General features: G+C 32.6%; 1 protein-coding gene across 1 annotated transcript in view; it reads left to right on the top strand.

Moving 5' to 3' along the window:
• Positions 1–14,214, top strand: part of LOC126010834 (histone-lysine N-methyltransferase MECOM-like) — a 66,508-nt gene that overhangs the window by 38,922 nt on the left and 13,372 nt on the right. Inside the window, exons 9-11 of the mRNA XM_049774440.1 lie at positions 3,575–3,601; positions 9,693–9,859; positions 10,939–11,016. Coding sequence (XP_049630397.1) covers positions 3,575–3,601; positions 9,693–9,859; positions 10,939–11,016 — 272 coding nt within the window. The remainder of the gene's footprint in view (positions 1–3,574; positions 3,602–9,692; positions 9,860–10,938; positions 11,017–14,214) is intronic.

Raw genomic sequence — 14,214 nt, forward strand, 5'->3', positions numbered from 1 at the left:
TTTCTGGCAGTCTGAGTTGTTTGGGAATAATATTAGGGCTGCCAAGAACTCACCAGGGCACTGGAACCATCAGGGCAAGGTCATTTCCCAGGCACTTTAGAAATATTTCATTAATTTTTAAGTTGGTGTGCCCATTTTTATTAATATGGATGCAAGTAGTATAGAGTTACCTGGGAGAAGCATCAATCATCAACACACATTTTCATCAAGTCTTCAATCTTCAGATCAACCAGCTATTCTTTCTTTTAGAATAAATGTTCTGAAATTTCACCAGAATTATGTGTGTGTTCGTATGTGTGTGGTATAGATTTATTTCAATTTTTATGCCAATTGCATTCTTGTTTCAAGTCTTACAAATGGGTGGGGGGCTGACAGTTTCCTTAGATGCATGTACCCTACTTCAATTTCATTCCCAATCTCACATGATCTCCCAGTGTTGGTGGTGTAGATACCCAGCAGATACCTGCAGTATCATTGAGTGTATCCCTGAAGGTCTCCAAGCACCAAAGGTCTCCTTAGCACCATATATCTGAGTAGCATCTTATCTTTGCTTTTTTAAATGAACAACAGACTCAGTTAACCAAAGAAAAAATCCTCAGGAGGTCCTCTACAGGTCACAAGAGCACTGATGATGCACCTACAAACCAGTGAACTCTGCCAAATTTTCTGAGAAATAACTTCTTTACAACTGCCTTCACTTTATTAGCCAAGATGCTTAGGTAGATATTGATGCATGCTATTGTCCACTTCTCTGAATTTCTCTGTGCTGTAAGATTACTACCAGGATCAGTAATTATATACACAAATAGCATTGTGGAAGGACTCAAATAAAAAGGAAGCTCTGATTATTAATAAAGGTGGGAATATTTCATTTTTAATTAGTAAAATATACTAAACTCAATATATATATATATATATATATATATATATATATATATACCTGAACTCAACTTTTTGTGCAGGGTAATACATTAAACTTAGAAGTACTTGCAAAGTTTGCTTAATGCGTTGTAATGTGTAAGATGGCATAGAGCAAGAAACCAACAGAGAAGGACTAGTTCTAATTTCCAGGGCTTGTTAGAATTGTGTGGCCAAAATAGATTTGGGATAAAACTACCTACTCAAATTTTACTTAAAAGATATTAGAGTAAAATAAAGCTTTTGTCCACGTTTTTATATTTAAGTCTTTAGAATATGAATAATTCCTCTACTATAATAGTTATCATAGTGCTAAAGGAGAGATCACATATTTTTAATATTTACAGGAATAATATATATTGATACATGCATGGAAGCTGTATTTCCTGGAAAATCCTATTTTACAAATTTATATCTTTATAATCTACCCATTTTCTCCTCAGTGCACTAATCCTAATCAGGGAAAAATATCAATACTACAAAACATATTTATCAAATTTTATTTAGGGGCTGGAGTGGTACACAATGGGTAGGGCATTTGCCTTGCATGTAAATGATCCAGGTTCAATTCCTGGCATCCTGGTTGGTTTTCTGAGCTTGCCAGGAGTGTTTTCTGAGTGTAGATCTAGGAGTACCCCTTTGAGCACTGCCATTTCTGGGTATGGTCTCCTCCCCTCCAAAAAAAAAAAAAAAAACCACAAATATTTAAAGATTACGAGGCAGTTTCACTGCCTTTGAGAATCAGGTACGTATTCACTTGTTACCTTCTTGTAAAGTATATCTAGAAGATAGAACAATTCATACATCAAAGGTAAAATAGAAAATGTTGGTTATATTATTATCATAATCTAGATTACCTTCCTCTGTTCAATTCTTAAAGAAGTTTGTTTCTTTAAGGACTATGTAATCTTTAGTTTTCTTTTCTTTTATTGAAACCATTGTGATCTACAAAGTTCTTCATAGTTGAATTTCAGATATACAGTGACTCATGGCTATCCCCACTACCAGTGTCAACCTCCCTTCATCAAGGGATCCAGAGTGCATTCTAACCCATCACCCTTTGTCCCCTGGCCTGCCAGTATAACAGGTTCATTTAACTATATGGTTAAAGTTTAGGTCTCTTAATTCTATTTTCATTGACTTTGGCTTGGCTATTTAGTTCTGTCCTTATTTTTTTCTACCAATGCATCTGAGTTTTTTTCTTTGAAATGATTATAACATGAAATTAGCAATGTAGAGGTGTCCTTTTGTCTATATTGTTGAAATCATTATGTGCAAATCATAGTTTAATTTTGAACAGACAAAGAGAACCAAAAGTAGATGAGCTAAAGTTAGTATTCCTTCCTGTGTGATCCCCAAAATGTATATTTCACTGATTTCTTTTCTGGGTCCTTTATATTCACTTTTTTGGTGAGTTAAACTACCAGTGAAAATAGTGGCAGCACACTTTTATGAGACTATTTTTTATTTGGTTTCATTTTCTTAATCTTTTAATATAATTTTTGGTTATTTATGTATTTTACTTGTCTTTGCATATGTACCAGTGATTCTGTTTTATTTCACCTATGTGATTATATATTTATTTTCATTTTCCCTTTTAAACTGATTTCTTAATGAATAATCGAGTAAGTGGAAAAAAGATTTTTTCCAAAGTTATCATTTATAATTTATTGTGATAGTCATTTTCTCTTTGCCCTTGAATTTTTTCAACAAGTGTATTTTATTGTTAGAGATTTTTCTGTGATGAACTTTTCACTCTTTAAAAATAGTTTATCTTCCCTTTAAATATGCCAAAACTGATAAAAGTAAGATCTAGCTACCTCTATTAGCCAAGCAAAGGGATATTTTTAAGAGCTTAAACCTTTTATCTTTTGAAAGAACATTTCAATTTTTCCACTGATTTTAATGTATAATAAGTAACTAGCCCTTTGTAATTCTCATAATTAATATAGTCTACTGTCTGCTGATTTAGTTTTATGCTAATATTAAAAATACTAGGGTATATCCAAGTATATTACCTTTTTATTAAATAATTATTTTCATTTGAATAATTATTTTTGTTAACATCGTAATAGGATAAACTATATATTTTTAAAAATATTGCATTTTGTTATCAAAGAAAAGTAAGAATCTTGTTTTTCAGTGAGTAATAGCAAAGAATCTACTTTGATATTTGAAATTTAGTAACAGTAACATATAGTTTCTTTATAAAGTATATTCTACTTTTTAATGTTCATTATAACATTTAATTTACAGAGAGATAGTACAAAAGTGACGCAAAAATATTTAATTTTATGTTCAAAGATTTTACTCTATGTATTATAATAAGAAAAAATTACAAATTTTTTTTTTTTTTTTTTTTTTTTTTTTTTTTTTTTTTTTTTTTTTGGTTTTTGGGCCACACCCGGTAACGCTCAGGGGTTACTCCTGGCTATGCGCTCAGAAGTCGCTCCTGGCTTGGGGGACCATATGGGACGCCGGGGGATCGAACCGCGGTCCGTCTCCTTAGGCTAGCGCAGGTAAGGCAGGCACCTTATCTCCAGCGCCACCGCCCGGCCCCAAAATTTGTGTAAATGTTAATTATAGAAGGGATAGATTGCAATAACGATACTGGTACGGAAGTAATTTTTTGTTTTTGTTTCAATTTTGCTCCCAGTTACAACTGCCTGATCAGAGAACTTGGGTAAGTTTCCTACTTATATTTTTAACTAAAATAATGTAGCATTAATAAGAACAAGAAGACACTATTCTAAATTGCTGTTACAAACATAAAGACTAATCAGACTCTTTCCATTAATGGATGTGGGGTCAGCAGGTAGTTTCCAGCTCAGTCAAATTGCTAAGTATCTTTAGTAAAAATTGGGCAGTAGTGTGCTAAAAGTTATTTTCAAAACGTTTATTCTATAAATATCTAATTTACCCTACATATCTATAGCTTAATGTGAAAGATTTTGATCACTTACAGACATTTAAAAAATTTTGAGATAGTGGGGCCAGGGAGATAGCAGAGCCATAACTGTATGATCCTCTATGCTGCAACCAAGCCTATCAAAAAATTCTTTGTTAGGGCCGGGAGAGATAGCACAGCGGTGTTTGCTTTGCAAGCAGCCGGCCCAGGACCTAAGGTGGTTGGTTCAAATCCCGGCGTCCCATAAGGTCCCGTGTCTACCAGGAGCTATTTCTGAGCAGACAGCCAGGAGTAACTCCTGAGTGCTGCCGGGTATGGCTCAAAAACCAAAAAAAAAAAAAAAAAAAAAAAAAAGTTTTGAGATAGATTAGTAGTGACCATGGCTATTATTTAGTAAGTTATATCAATTTGTTAAAAAATGCTATTTATTTATTTATTTACTTATTTATTTATTGGGAGGTTGGAATGCTACACCCAGCAGTGTTCAGGGATTATTCCTGGCTCTGTGCTCAGAAATTGTTCATGGAAGGCTTGGGAGACTATAGGGGATGCCAAGGATCCAACCCAGGTCGGTTCCAGGTCTGTCCTGGGTCTGCCGCGTGTAAGGCAAACTCCCTACCACTGTGTTGTCACTCCAGCCCCAAAGACGCTTTTAATAAATTCTTTAAAAAGATAAAAACTGGGGGCCCGGAGAGATAGCACAGCGGTGTTTGCCTTGCAAGCAGCCAATCCAGGACCAAAGGTGGTTGGTTCAAATCCCGGTGTCCCATATGGTCCCCCGTGCCTGCCAGGAGCTATTTCTGAGCAGACAGCCAGGAGTAACCCCTGAGCACCACCGGGTGTGGCCCAAAAAAACAAAACAAACAAACAAAAAAAAAAAACCAAAAGATTAAAACTGGGCCCAGAGAGATAGCACAGCGGTGTTTGCCTTGCAAGCAACCGATCTAGGTCCAAAGGTGGTTGGTTCGACTCCTGGTGTCCCATATGGTCCCCCGTGCCTTCCAGGAGCTATTTCTGAGCAGACAGCCAGGAGTCACCCCTGAGCACCACCGGGTGTGGCCCAAAAACCAAAAATAAATAAATTAATAAATAAAGATAAAAACTGAACTTGTATGTAAATATATGCTTAAATTGGAATTTATATAATAAATCCCAGAATAAGTCTCTCTAAGTAGTGAATGGATTAAGGCCTTCTAACATTGAATTTTAATATTTTGTAATATTTACTAATATTCAGTCATCAGTTTAGTATCAGGAATATATTTTTAAAAAGTTGAGATGCACATGATAATTCAAGATGTATATTTACTTTTTTTATCTAAACTAAATCATGGGTCAAAGGAAACAACATATATTAGAGAACTTTTTTAAGATGTGAACATTTACTTCATCTTTTAAACTTCACTGAAAATCATACTGGTTATGGCATGTAGACAAAATCTTAGAATTTTTTAGCTGCCATTTAATTATGTAAAAATTAATTTAAGTTGGAACACTTTCTCTTTTTTAGTTTTTCTTTTCCAGAAATTTCTCCATTATTTCTTATGTGGACTATTGCTGAATTATGAATTTTAAAATTATCCCTCATTCTTAGAGGCTTAGAAGTATTTTACTTTCTAGAACAAGAGATGAAATTGTTCTTTGAATATCCCGGCCTGTATTTCCAATGTTTTTGTCAGCCATTTCTGGCAGATGTCTGTCTGTCCTGTGTCCTGCCTCATGGTCTTCCTTCCTTCAAAACTAATGTGCTCCCTGACAGTAGCTTATTAGCTGCTTCTAGTATAAAATACTGTCCCCAACAGTAACCAATGTTTTTATTAGCTTACAAATACAATTTGATGTATGCTAGACGACATCAGCTGCCTTTGCAATACTTTGGAAACACTCCTATTACACTGATTTTTTTAAAGAGGGATGGTTTTATATGTGTGATAAAACATTAGTGGATTAAATTAAAGAATGTTTTTATTTGCCTTTTATTGATGCTGAGAACTGAACCCAGGGTCTCATACATGTATAATTTTTAGTGATTTCATAATCATGACTGTCGAATGTGATGCATGAAATGAGATAACTATAAAATATAGATATTTACTTCATTGCAAAAGGCCATGATTTTGAGATTTCTCAAGAACATTAAGTGAATAAATATAGAAAACTACCTAACAATGTTTTCCATTATAAACTATTTAGGAAAGGTTAGTTATTTTATGATAAAGACCTGGGTAATGTAATCTGGAAACATTAGGTCACATAATTTATGGTGCCATGTACATTATCATTTCAAATAATCAGATTGTCACTTTAATAGTTATAATGAGAAACTTTCTTAATGTCATCAATTATTCACTGTCAGATTATAAATGTTAAGCTAAGTGCTTAGGGCCCAGTTGATGATATCTTGCCTGTTGAAATATTTTTTAAAATACTAACTTTATTTTATTGGAGAGATAGCTACATTTTTGGTAGGAGCTGGGGAATTGTCTAAATATTGGTTTGCGTCAGTATAAAGTTAATAGCCTCTTAGGGGCTTCAAGTGGGTGAAATGACTTCCTCTTCCAGACATCTGACTAGAGATACCATCAACAACTAGTATATATGTAAATAAAAATTACTGCTCCATAGGAAATATTGTCATTTACTAATTAAAGATTAGACTGTGAAATTAATATGACACATAGGGCAAAAGCATTTCTAAAAGATATTATCTAGTTTTTCCTCTTTCATATTCTTTATTAGGAAACATTTTCATAGTAGTATACATTGCCTCTTTGTTGTGTTTTTCATAATTTAGAGATAAGACACAGCCAGATTCTGCTTTAGTTAGACCAACTATTGATGTTTATAATGCCATGTCAGATTTTAAAATAAATACTGAAACTTACTACCCTTGTAAAGTACATATTACTTCAAGAGGGCCATTATATAAGTCAATCCAACTAGCCCCTGAAATTTGAGATTTGATCTATACTTTATTTTCATTATTATTTCATTAACCTTATTTTCATTTACTACTTTAATATGAGATATTGGTTAAAGATTATTTTTATCCACAAAATGATTAAATTAACTCAAAGGGCTGATTTCTAGATTAGCTGTATCTATCCTAAAGGAAGAACATTCTTTTCCACTGTGGTTAAGTACTATGAGAAAAATGTTATGAAAATGACAAGATGAATTTAATGAAAAATTCCATGTTGCTTCAGTGATTGTTAGCTATATAGAAAGTACGTGTGTGTGATTGTGTGTGTGATATGTCCTTTGCTATTATCTCTTCCCATCTTCCACCTGTTTCTTTTCCCCTCATTTCAATTTAATCAACTTTTCATTTAACATCCGAAGCCAAAGGTAAGGGTTGTTTTTGAGAGGTACTCAGGAAACTCATTTTCTTTTTACTAATACCTTTATGAATGTCATTATTCAGTTATGAAGTTCATAAAATGTCTTGTTTCTTGATGGTTTTTGATCTTTATTCAAAAGCTATTAAAAACTCATATCAACAGTCAATTTCTCTTAAGTAACTTGAGGGGCCTGTAGTTTATACGTGCGAGAGATGAAAGCTGAGAATAATAATTGTTGTGAGTAAGCTACTTTCCATATAAAATGAAGTGTTTCTATCAGATGCATTAGTATTGGAATCTGAGTGTGTTATTAGTGTAGACACTCAAATGATTTAGAACCACTAGATAATGAAACATTGCTCATATATTAAATGTACATAAATAAAACATTGATAATAATCATCCTTGCACTTACTAGTCTTCTCAATAAATATATGCAATCATGACCCTTACCCTAGCTTTGTTACTACTAATCAGCTTGAAGGCCAGAGGTCATTTTTTACTCAGACAATTTATTCCACGGTGGCTCAAATATCAAAATGATTTTCTGCAAAGGAACAATTAGGAAGAATAAATGCAAATAAAACAGTATCATAAAATATTTCTGGATTGATTTTTTAAGAAATAAAATATAATGACAACATGAAAATGCTAATTTTCTGGCTACAGGGGAATAATGACCATATTCTACAGGGACAAAGTTTCTACAACCTCTCTGAGCAGCAGCATCATTCCATATCTATGCCTTGTGATCAGTATGTGTCAAAATCCTTCATAGTGACAAATGTGCTGTCCACTTGCATCTGTGGAGAATGTTTTAGCAGCTGAGTGATTATGAATCAAACCCCTGAGCTTATAGCCCCTACTGCCTCCCAATGCGTTCACATTTGTCGTCTGACAAGTAAATGTATCTTGACTTTCCTCTGAGATTATTCTTTTTGCACCATGTTTGATGAAAGACATTTGGCAAATTGGCAGTGGTACCCTGTACGTTGCAATTTGTAGCTAGCTTTAGTAGTCTGGGCATGAAATAAGAGGACAGGCTCCAGGATAAAGGGACAGAAACATGAATAGTCATTTGAAGAATTAAACATAAAATGCTCCCACTATAAGAAGTGAAACTTTAAGATTTTTGAGCTACTTTAAGAAGTCAGTAGTATCCTGTCCAGCTGTATATCTGCACAATGTTTATTTTGTTAATTTTTCTCTTGCATGTTGCATTTTATTTTTAAGCTAAACTCAGAAATTAGGACTATTTCTCATTCTAGTCATATGATTAGCAAAAGAGTTATATTGTACCAAACCGTTCTTGAATATGCAGTTGCTACCATTTTTACTTTGCACTTTGTCACTGGTCTACCAGCTCACTAATTTGAGAAACAGTTCATGCAGAGTGTAAATATATTTTAATGACTTTGGGGTTCTCTAGTGGCATGGCTCTTCAAGAACCACAGAAATGATGGGGTGAGTTGATTTATAAGATAGCTTGAGAGAGTCTGCTTTTTCCACTTAAAGAGTTAGTAGTGAGTAGCTTCCAAATAAAATGTAAGCATCAAAGAAATAACATTTGAGGGAAGAGTGAAGGAAAAGGACCCTAAGAGGAATCGTTAACCTTGATCACTCTATTCAATATGTGGACTAATGGGTCAGAATTGAGAAGCTAAATCAGAGTAAGAGTGTTTATGTGAGGACTTAGTTACGCTGATTTTTTCAGTTTTATTTCTCTCAGTATAATGATCTCAATTTTATCATTAAATGCCCACATAAAATTACCTCTATAAAGGTGAAATAATTATTTATTTATATTATTTATTCATATATATTTATATATAAATATATATTATATATATTTATTATTTATTATATATAAAATTATTTATATTCAAACTTTGTCCAGAACAAATGAGTATCTCAATACAAGTTTGCATCTATAATTTAATTTAAAATATTCAGTATGTCCAGATATTTAACAAATATAAGCATGGGCAAAACATATACAAATTTAATTTTTTATTTCTGAATTATGCATGTTTGACTTATTATGATTTTGAATACTTAATGTTTTCCAAGTTGAGAATTATTTTCCTGAGACCCTAGGCTTTCTATAATTTTTATGAACTAGGTAAAGTAAATAGAATCTTTCCTATAATTTCCAGCTTACTCTTAGATATTCGTAATTTAATACTAATGCTGTCACCTAATGTTATAAATTCTACTTTAGTTTTAATTACCTAACTTACATCTAATCAATTGATTGTATGTAAGATTGTTATAAATGGCCTAATCAAGGTCTAATGAAAAAAAGTTCCCTGACATTTAGATGCTGGTTTCTACCAAAATCACTGAATTCTTGCAACTCTGAGGTATTGCATCCTCTTTCTACAAATCATTGCAGTCAGCATCTTCCTTCAACTCCTGATGCTCTTGTTTTGCCTGCAGTGTCTAGCTTATCTGTTCTTTAGCATCTCTTTTTAAGAAAAGATAACAGACCAGTCTTATCATGATATTGTGTTTCTGCCTTACAGATGTCAGCTATAGAGAACATGGCAGAAAAACTGGAGAGTTTCAGTGCCCTGAAACCTGAGGCCAGTGAACTTCTACAGTCAGTCCCTTCCATGTTCAACTTCAGAGCCCCTCCCAATGCCCTGCCAGAGAACCTTCTGAGGAAAGGCAAGGAACGCTATACTTGCAGGTAATGCTAGTGTTAATGGTTTGGATTTAAAAAAATATCCCCTCTGATTTCAAAAGACGCTGCTGTTTATTTTGGAAATTATTCTTGATTGGATGATTAATAGCAACCATGATAGATCTCCGGCACTTCAAAGTACTAATTATTTGGTGAGATATAAAAATAGTGGTTTTACAAAAATTATTATTAAATTAGAATTCTCACACGGGCCATTTGGTTGGAAATAGTCCAAGTATTATCTGCTTGTTTCATTTTGATAGTTATGAATTTTCTTTCACAGTTAATTATTCTCCTCCAAAGACATAATACTACTGTCTTCGAGCAAGCATTCATTAATTTATTGGCATTGAAGAATAAACCCATTAATAAAGGATGAATATGGTTGATAACTGAAGAAAGCTAGTTCATAAATTTTTGTTACTCATCAGTAATATCATAAAGCTTGTTTTTATTTCCTTCATTTTCATTTCGACTTCATTTTGTTTCTATTAAGTTATATTTGTAATTCCTGAGTTGTCTTCAGAATTTGTGCATCTGACTCAGGCATATCAATTTATGTGCTCTTTGGAAAATATGTCACTTCCTTTCCACACAAGCTTTTGTAGATACATACCTTGATGGATGAGGTCTCAAAATCTTGTCTGATCTTATACCACTCAACATTCAGAAAGTTGTCACTATGGCTTACTTGCAAAATGAATTGGAAAATTTGAAATCTGTTGATTTCAACTTAAACGCACAGACTTTTGTCATTTTTATGTGCCCTGGCTGGTTGAGTTTTGTGTCTCTAAAGATACCACTAATAAAAAGACATCTGGGGGGGGGGTCGGCAAAACTAAAGTTGATTTTCATAAACTGCTTATTCATTATGCATGAGCAAATTTAAGCAGAGTTCATAATAGCTCTTTTTTGCAAAGTTATTTATATCTATAAAATGACTTTGTTGCAAATTTTAAATATCAGAGACATGTGAGTTCCATGCAAGATTAATTAAGTCCGGATAAGCATCTGGCTTCTATGTAGCTAGAGTGAAGTAAAGTCGATTGTGCTGACTATTGCATATAAACATCTTTTCATAACAGATATTGTGGCAAGATTTTTCCAAGGTCTGCGAACCTAACACGGCACTTGAGGACTCACACAGGAGAACAACCTTACAGGTTTGACAATTGTTTTTTACTAAATATCTTGATAGAATTGGTTTCTTACAGTGAAGTTTCTTACATCTTAGTATAAATGTTTCAGTTGTGTTCACTTTGGAAATAGTTATTTAAGGAATATTAGTCATATAAAGCTTAAAAAATTATGCAGTGCTCTTTTTTCATTAATAGTATTGTTTTTATTTCACTTTTTTCCTTTTTATAAATCTTAAATATCTGCTCAGAGATAACAATCCTTAAATAATTTTGCTAAATTAATGTCCACAGTTTTGATTAGATCATATAAGGAATGAACTTTAATTCTGGAAAGATAATGAAAATATAAATAGTAGAGATTTCAGAGGTAAAACAGAAACTAATTTAAGAAAATAAAATATTCCACAAATAATCCCTAAATTGTAGTTTAGTTTATTTTGTTAAATTTTGTCAGTGTCAGCTGTATGTTACATGGAACAAGTATCTAAGTTTGATATTATTGGTACTGAAAATGAAAGTAGTTTAGAGTTTTTCCAGTTTTACAGTACAAGTTGAATTGTTAAATAGTTCAGGACTTGTCCTCAGTAGATTGTATATTTTTTCTGCTTAGAAATTTACATCCATCACTTATGTAAAAATTTTTGTCTGAATTTCAAATTTTCCATTAAAATAATTCTTTATCAGGACATTGGACAGACTAAATGATCTTTTGAAGTTTATTGAAATTTTTAGAAATTTTAAAGGTTCATAACTCAAAACTAATTTTCTTTTCTACATATTTCAGAAGTCATGAGCAATATTTCTACTTGATGTGTGATATAGCATTCTTGAAATAATAGGCATAAGCTATATCAAGTGAGAACTACTAGTCTTTTAGAGAAAATTTTATATGCCAAGAATTCTGCTTAAGTGATAGAAAATATTTCTACACTTATATTGTTTATGACAAAATGTCAGGTATACAACTACTGAGTACTTATTTTCTTCTTTTGCTTTTGATATTATTATGACTCATAAAAAAGAGATATTTTGTATGTATATTTATAAATATACAAAATAGAAATATTGTTGAGCTGATATTAATATCTTGCTTTATAAGTAAAAATCAAAAAATCAGATTCACCAGATACTAATTGTATTTTGTAAACTCTACACTAAAATTTCCAGAATTAAAGCTCAAACCTACCACTACCCTGAGATTTTTATCTTATGATATTATCTCAAAGGCCCTTGATCTGGTTTAATAGTGCAGTGCTCATGAGTTGGTTATGTGTTCATTTTAAAAGTTACTAACACAGCCTCTGATTGGAGCTGTCTCTTAATCACTTACTAACTTATTTTCATCAATGGAGTGTTATTATTAAATTTACCAGTATTCAACCTTTTAGCAAAGACATTAGTAGAAGAAAGATAAAAAAAGTAACAGATTATTATGGTTTATAATATTCCCTAATGGCTGGGTATTTTTTGTATTATCATTTATGATATTTATTTTTTAGATTTGGAAAAGTCTCTTTGCCTATAAGCACAAAATTGGAAGCGAGTCAAAAATTTTTCTTTACTCGGTGATCTGTACAGAAAAATGTTTTGAGTAAAAATATTCCTAAAGTGTTCCATGGAGCTTACGTTTTTCTATCAATGTTTCCTAAGTTTTTCTGCTTAGTACAACACAATTGTGCTCCTTGTACTATGGTTCTCATTTTAGTAGGCCTTGAAATGTGACACAATTATTAAAGAGAAGACTACAATTTTGTTTACAGATTTTTTCTAAAGACACTATTATTATTATCAATGTGGGGTTTTTACACATTTTAAAATTAATATTTTAATTGAGGGAAGCTGAGGAACCTTGGTGCCGGAACAGTTTTTGAGAGAGAAAAATTAAATCAGACCTCGAGTTGGTTCATTGATATTATGCCAAAGTAACTAGTTTCACAGATTTATTTTCCCTGTTGCACTAACTTGACTTCTGGCATCATGTAGAGACAAGTCATAGAAGAAGCCCAAACACTTCAAGTGGAATGGGGTGATTTCTGATGTAGAGCACTTGAATCAGAAAGTCTGCATTCAGAAGTGGGAGGAGAAGGGCTCTTCACCCATGAAAGAATGAGTTAAGGATTTTCTGACTGAGTCAGACATTTTTACTGAAAAGACATCTGGAAAAAGTTGATTTACTTTCCCTTCAAGCAACACACACAGCACATAAACAAATAATGCAGTTTCTAAAGTGCTGGAAGGGAATATTCTATATATTATCTCTTCCTATGTTAGGCATAACAATTAGAGTTGGGTGGAGAATAAGGAAGTTTCATTTGATTTCACTACTAAAAGAGAACTTAAAAATAATTTATACTTTTTTTCACATGGAAGGCAGAAACAATGAACCAAATAATAAACAAATATTTTTCTGAAAAACTGGTATTCCTTAGAACTGCCATAGGCATTTAAAAATGGAAATGAAACAGAGGAAATAGGGAAAGGAGGGGCTAATGGATTTATTTATTTATTTCTATTCCAAAAGGAGCATGGCACGTGATACTATGCTTTTGTAACAGTTAGGAGGTTAGTGGCATAAGGCTGCTGAGTTTCTATTTGTGACAGATTTTAAAAAATCACTATCTTTGGTATCAGATTAACTGCTTACATTGTTTTATTTTGCTATTTGGAGCAGATAGTAGAATTTCCTTGGGGATTAATAATTTAGAAAGTATATTTACTCTGAAATTATTTTACCCAGACTCTCCAAATTTGAGGCAAAAATAATCTTTTTACTTTATTTCAATATCTGAATTTGTTTAGTCTTATTCACAAAGGATTTCATTCATTTTCCTAAACATAGCAGAAACAATGCAGTATTTATTTATTTTTAACTGGATGGCTAAATTTAGAGAGATATTTATTTATTGATTGATTGATTGTTTGATATTTGGGGTTTGGGTTACACCCAACAGTGTTAAGGTTTTGCTCCTGGCTCTGTATTTAGGAATCACTCCAAATTAGCTCTGGGCATGCCAGGGATCAAACCTGGGTCAGCTGCATGCAAAGCAAATACCATACCCATTACACTTTCTCTCCATCTCCTGAAGATTTTAAGAAAAGAGAAAGGCAAATAAAATAAGTTAGGAATCTCCTAGGCAATGGCTAGGGACTCTAAATGACATCTTTTCTTTTCTTTTCTTTTCTTTTCTTTTCTTTTCTTTTCTTTTCTTTTCTTTTCTTTTC

This window comes from Suncus etruscus, chromosome 6, assembly GCF_024139225.1.
Source record: "Suncus etruscus isolate mSunEtr1 chromosome 6, mSunEtr1.pri.cur, whole genome shotgun sequence".
Classification (NCBI taxonomy): domain Eukaryota; kingdom Metazoa; phylum Chordata; class Mammalia; order Eulipotyphla; family Soricidae; genus Suncus; species Suncus etruscus.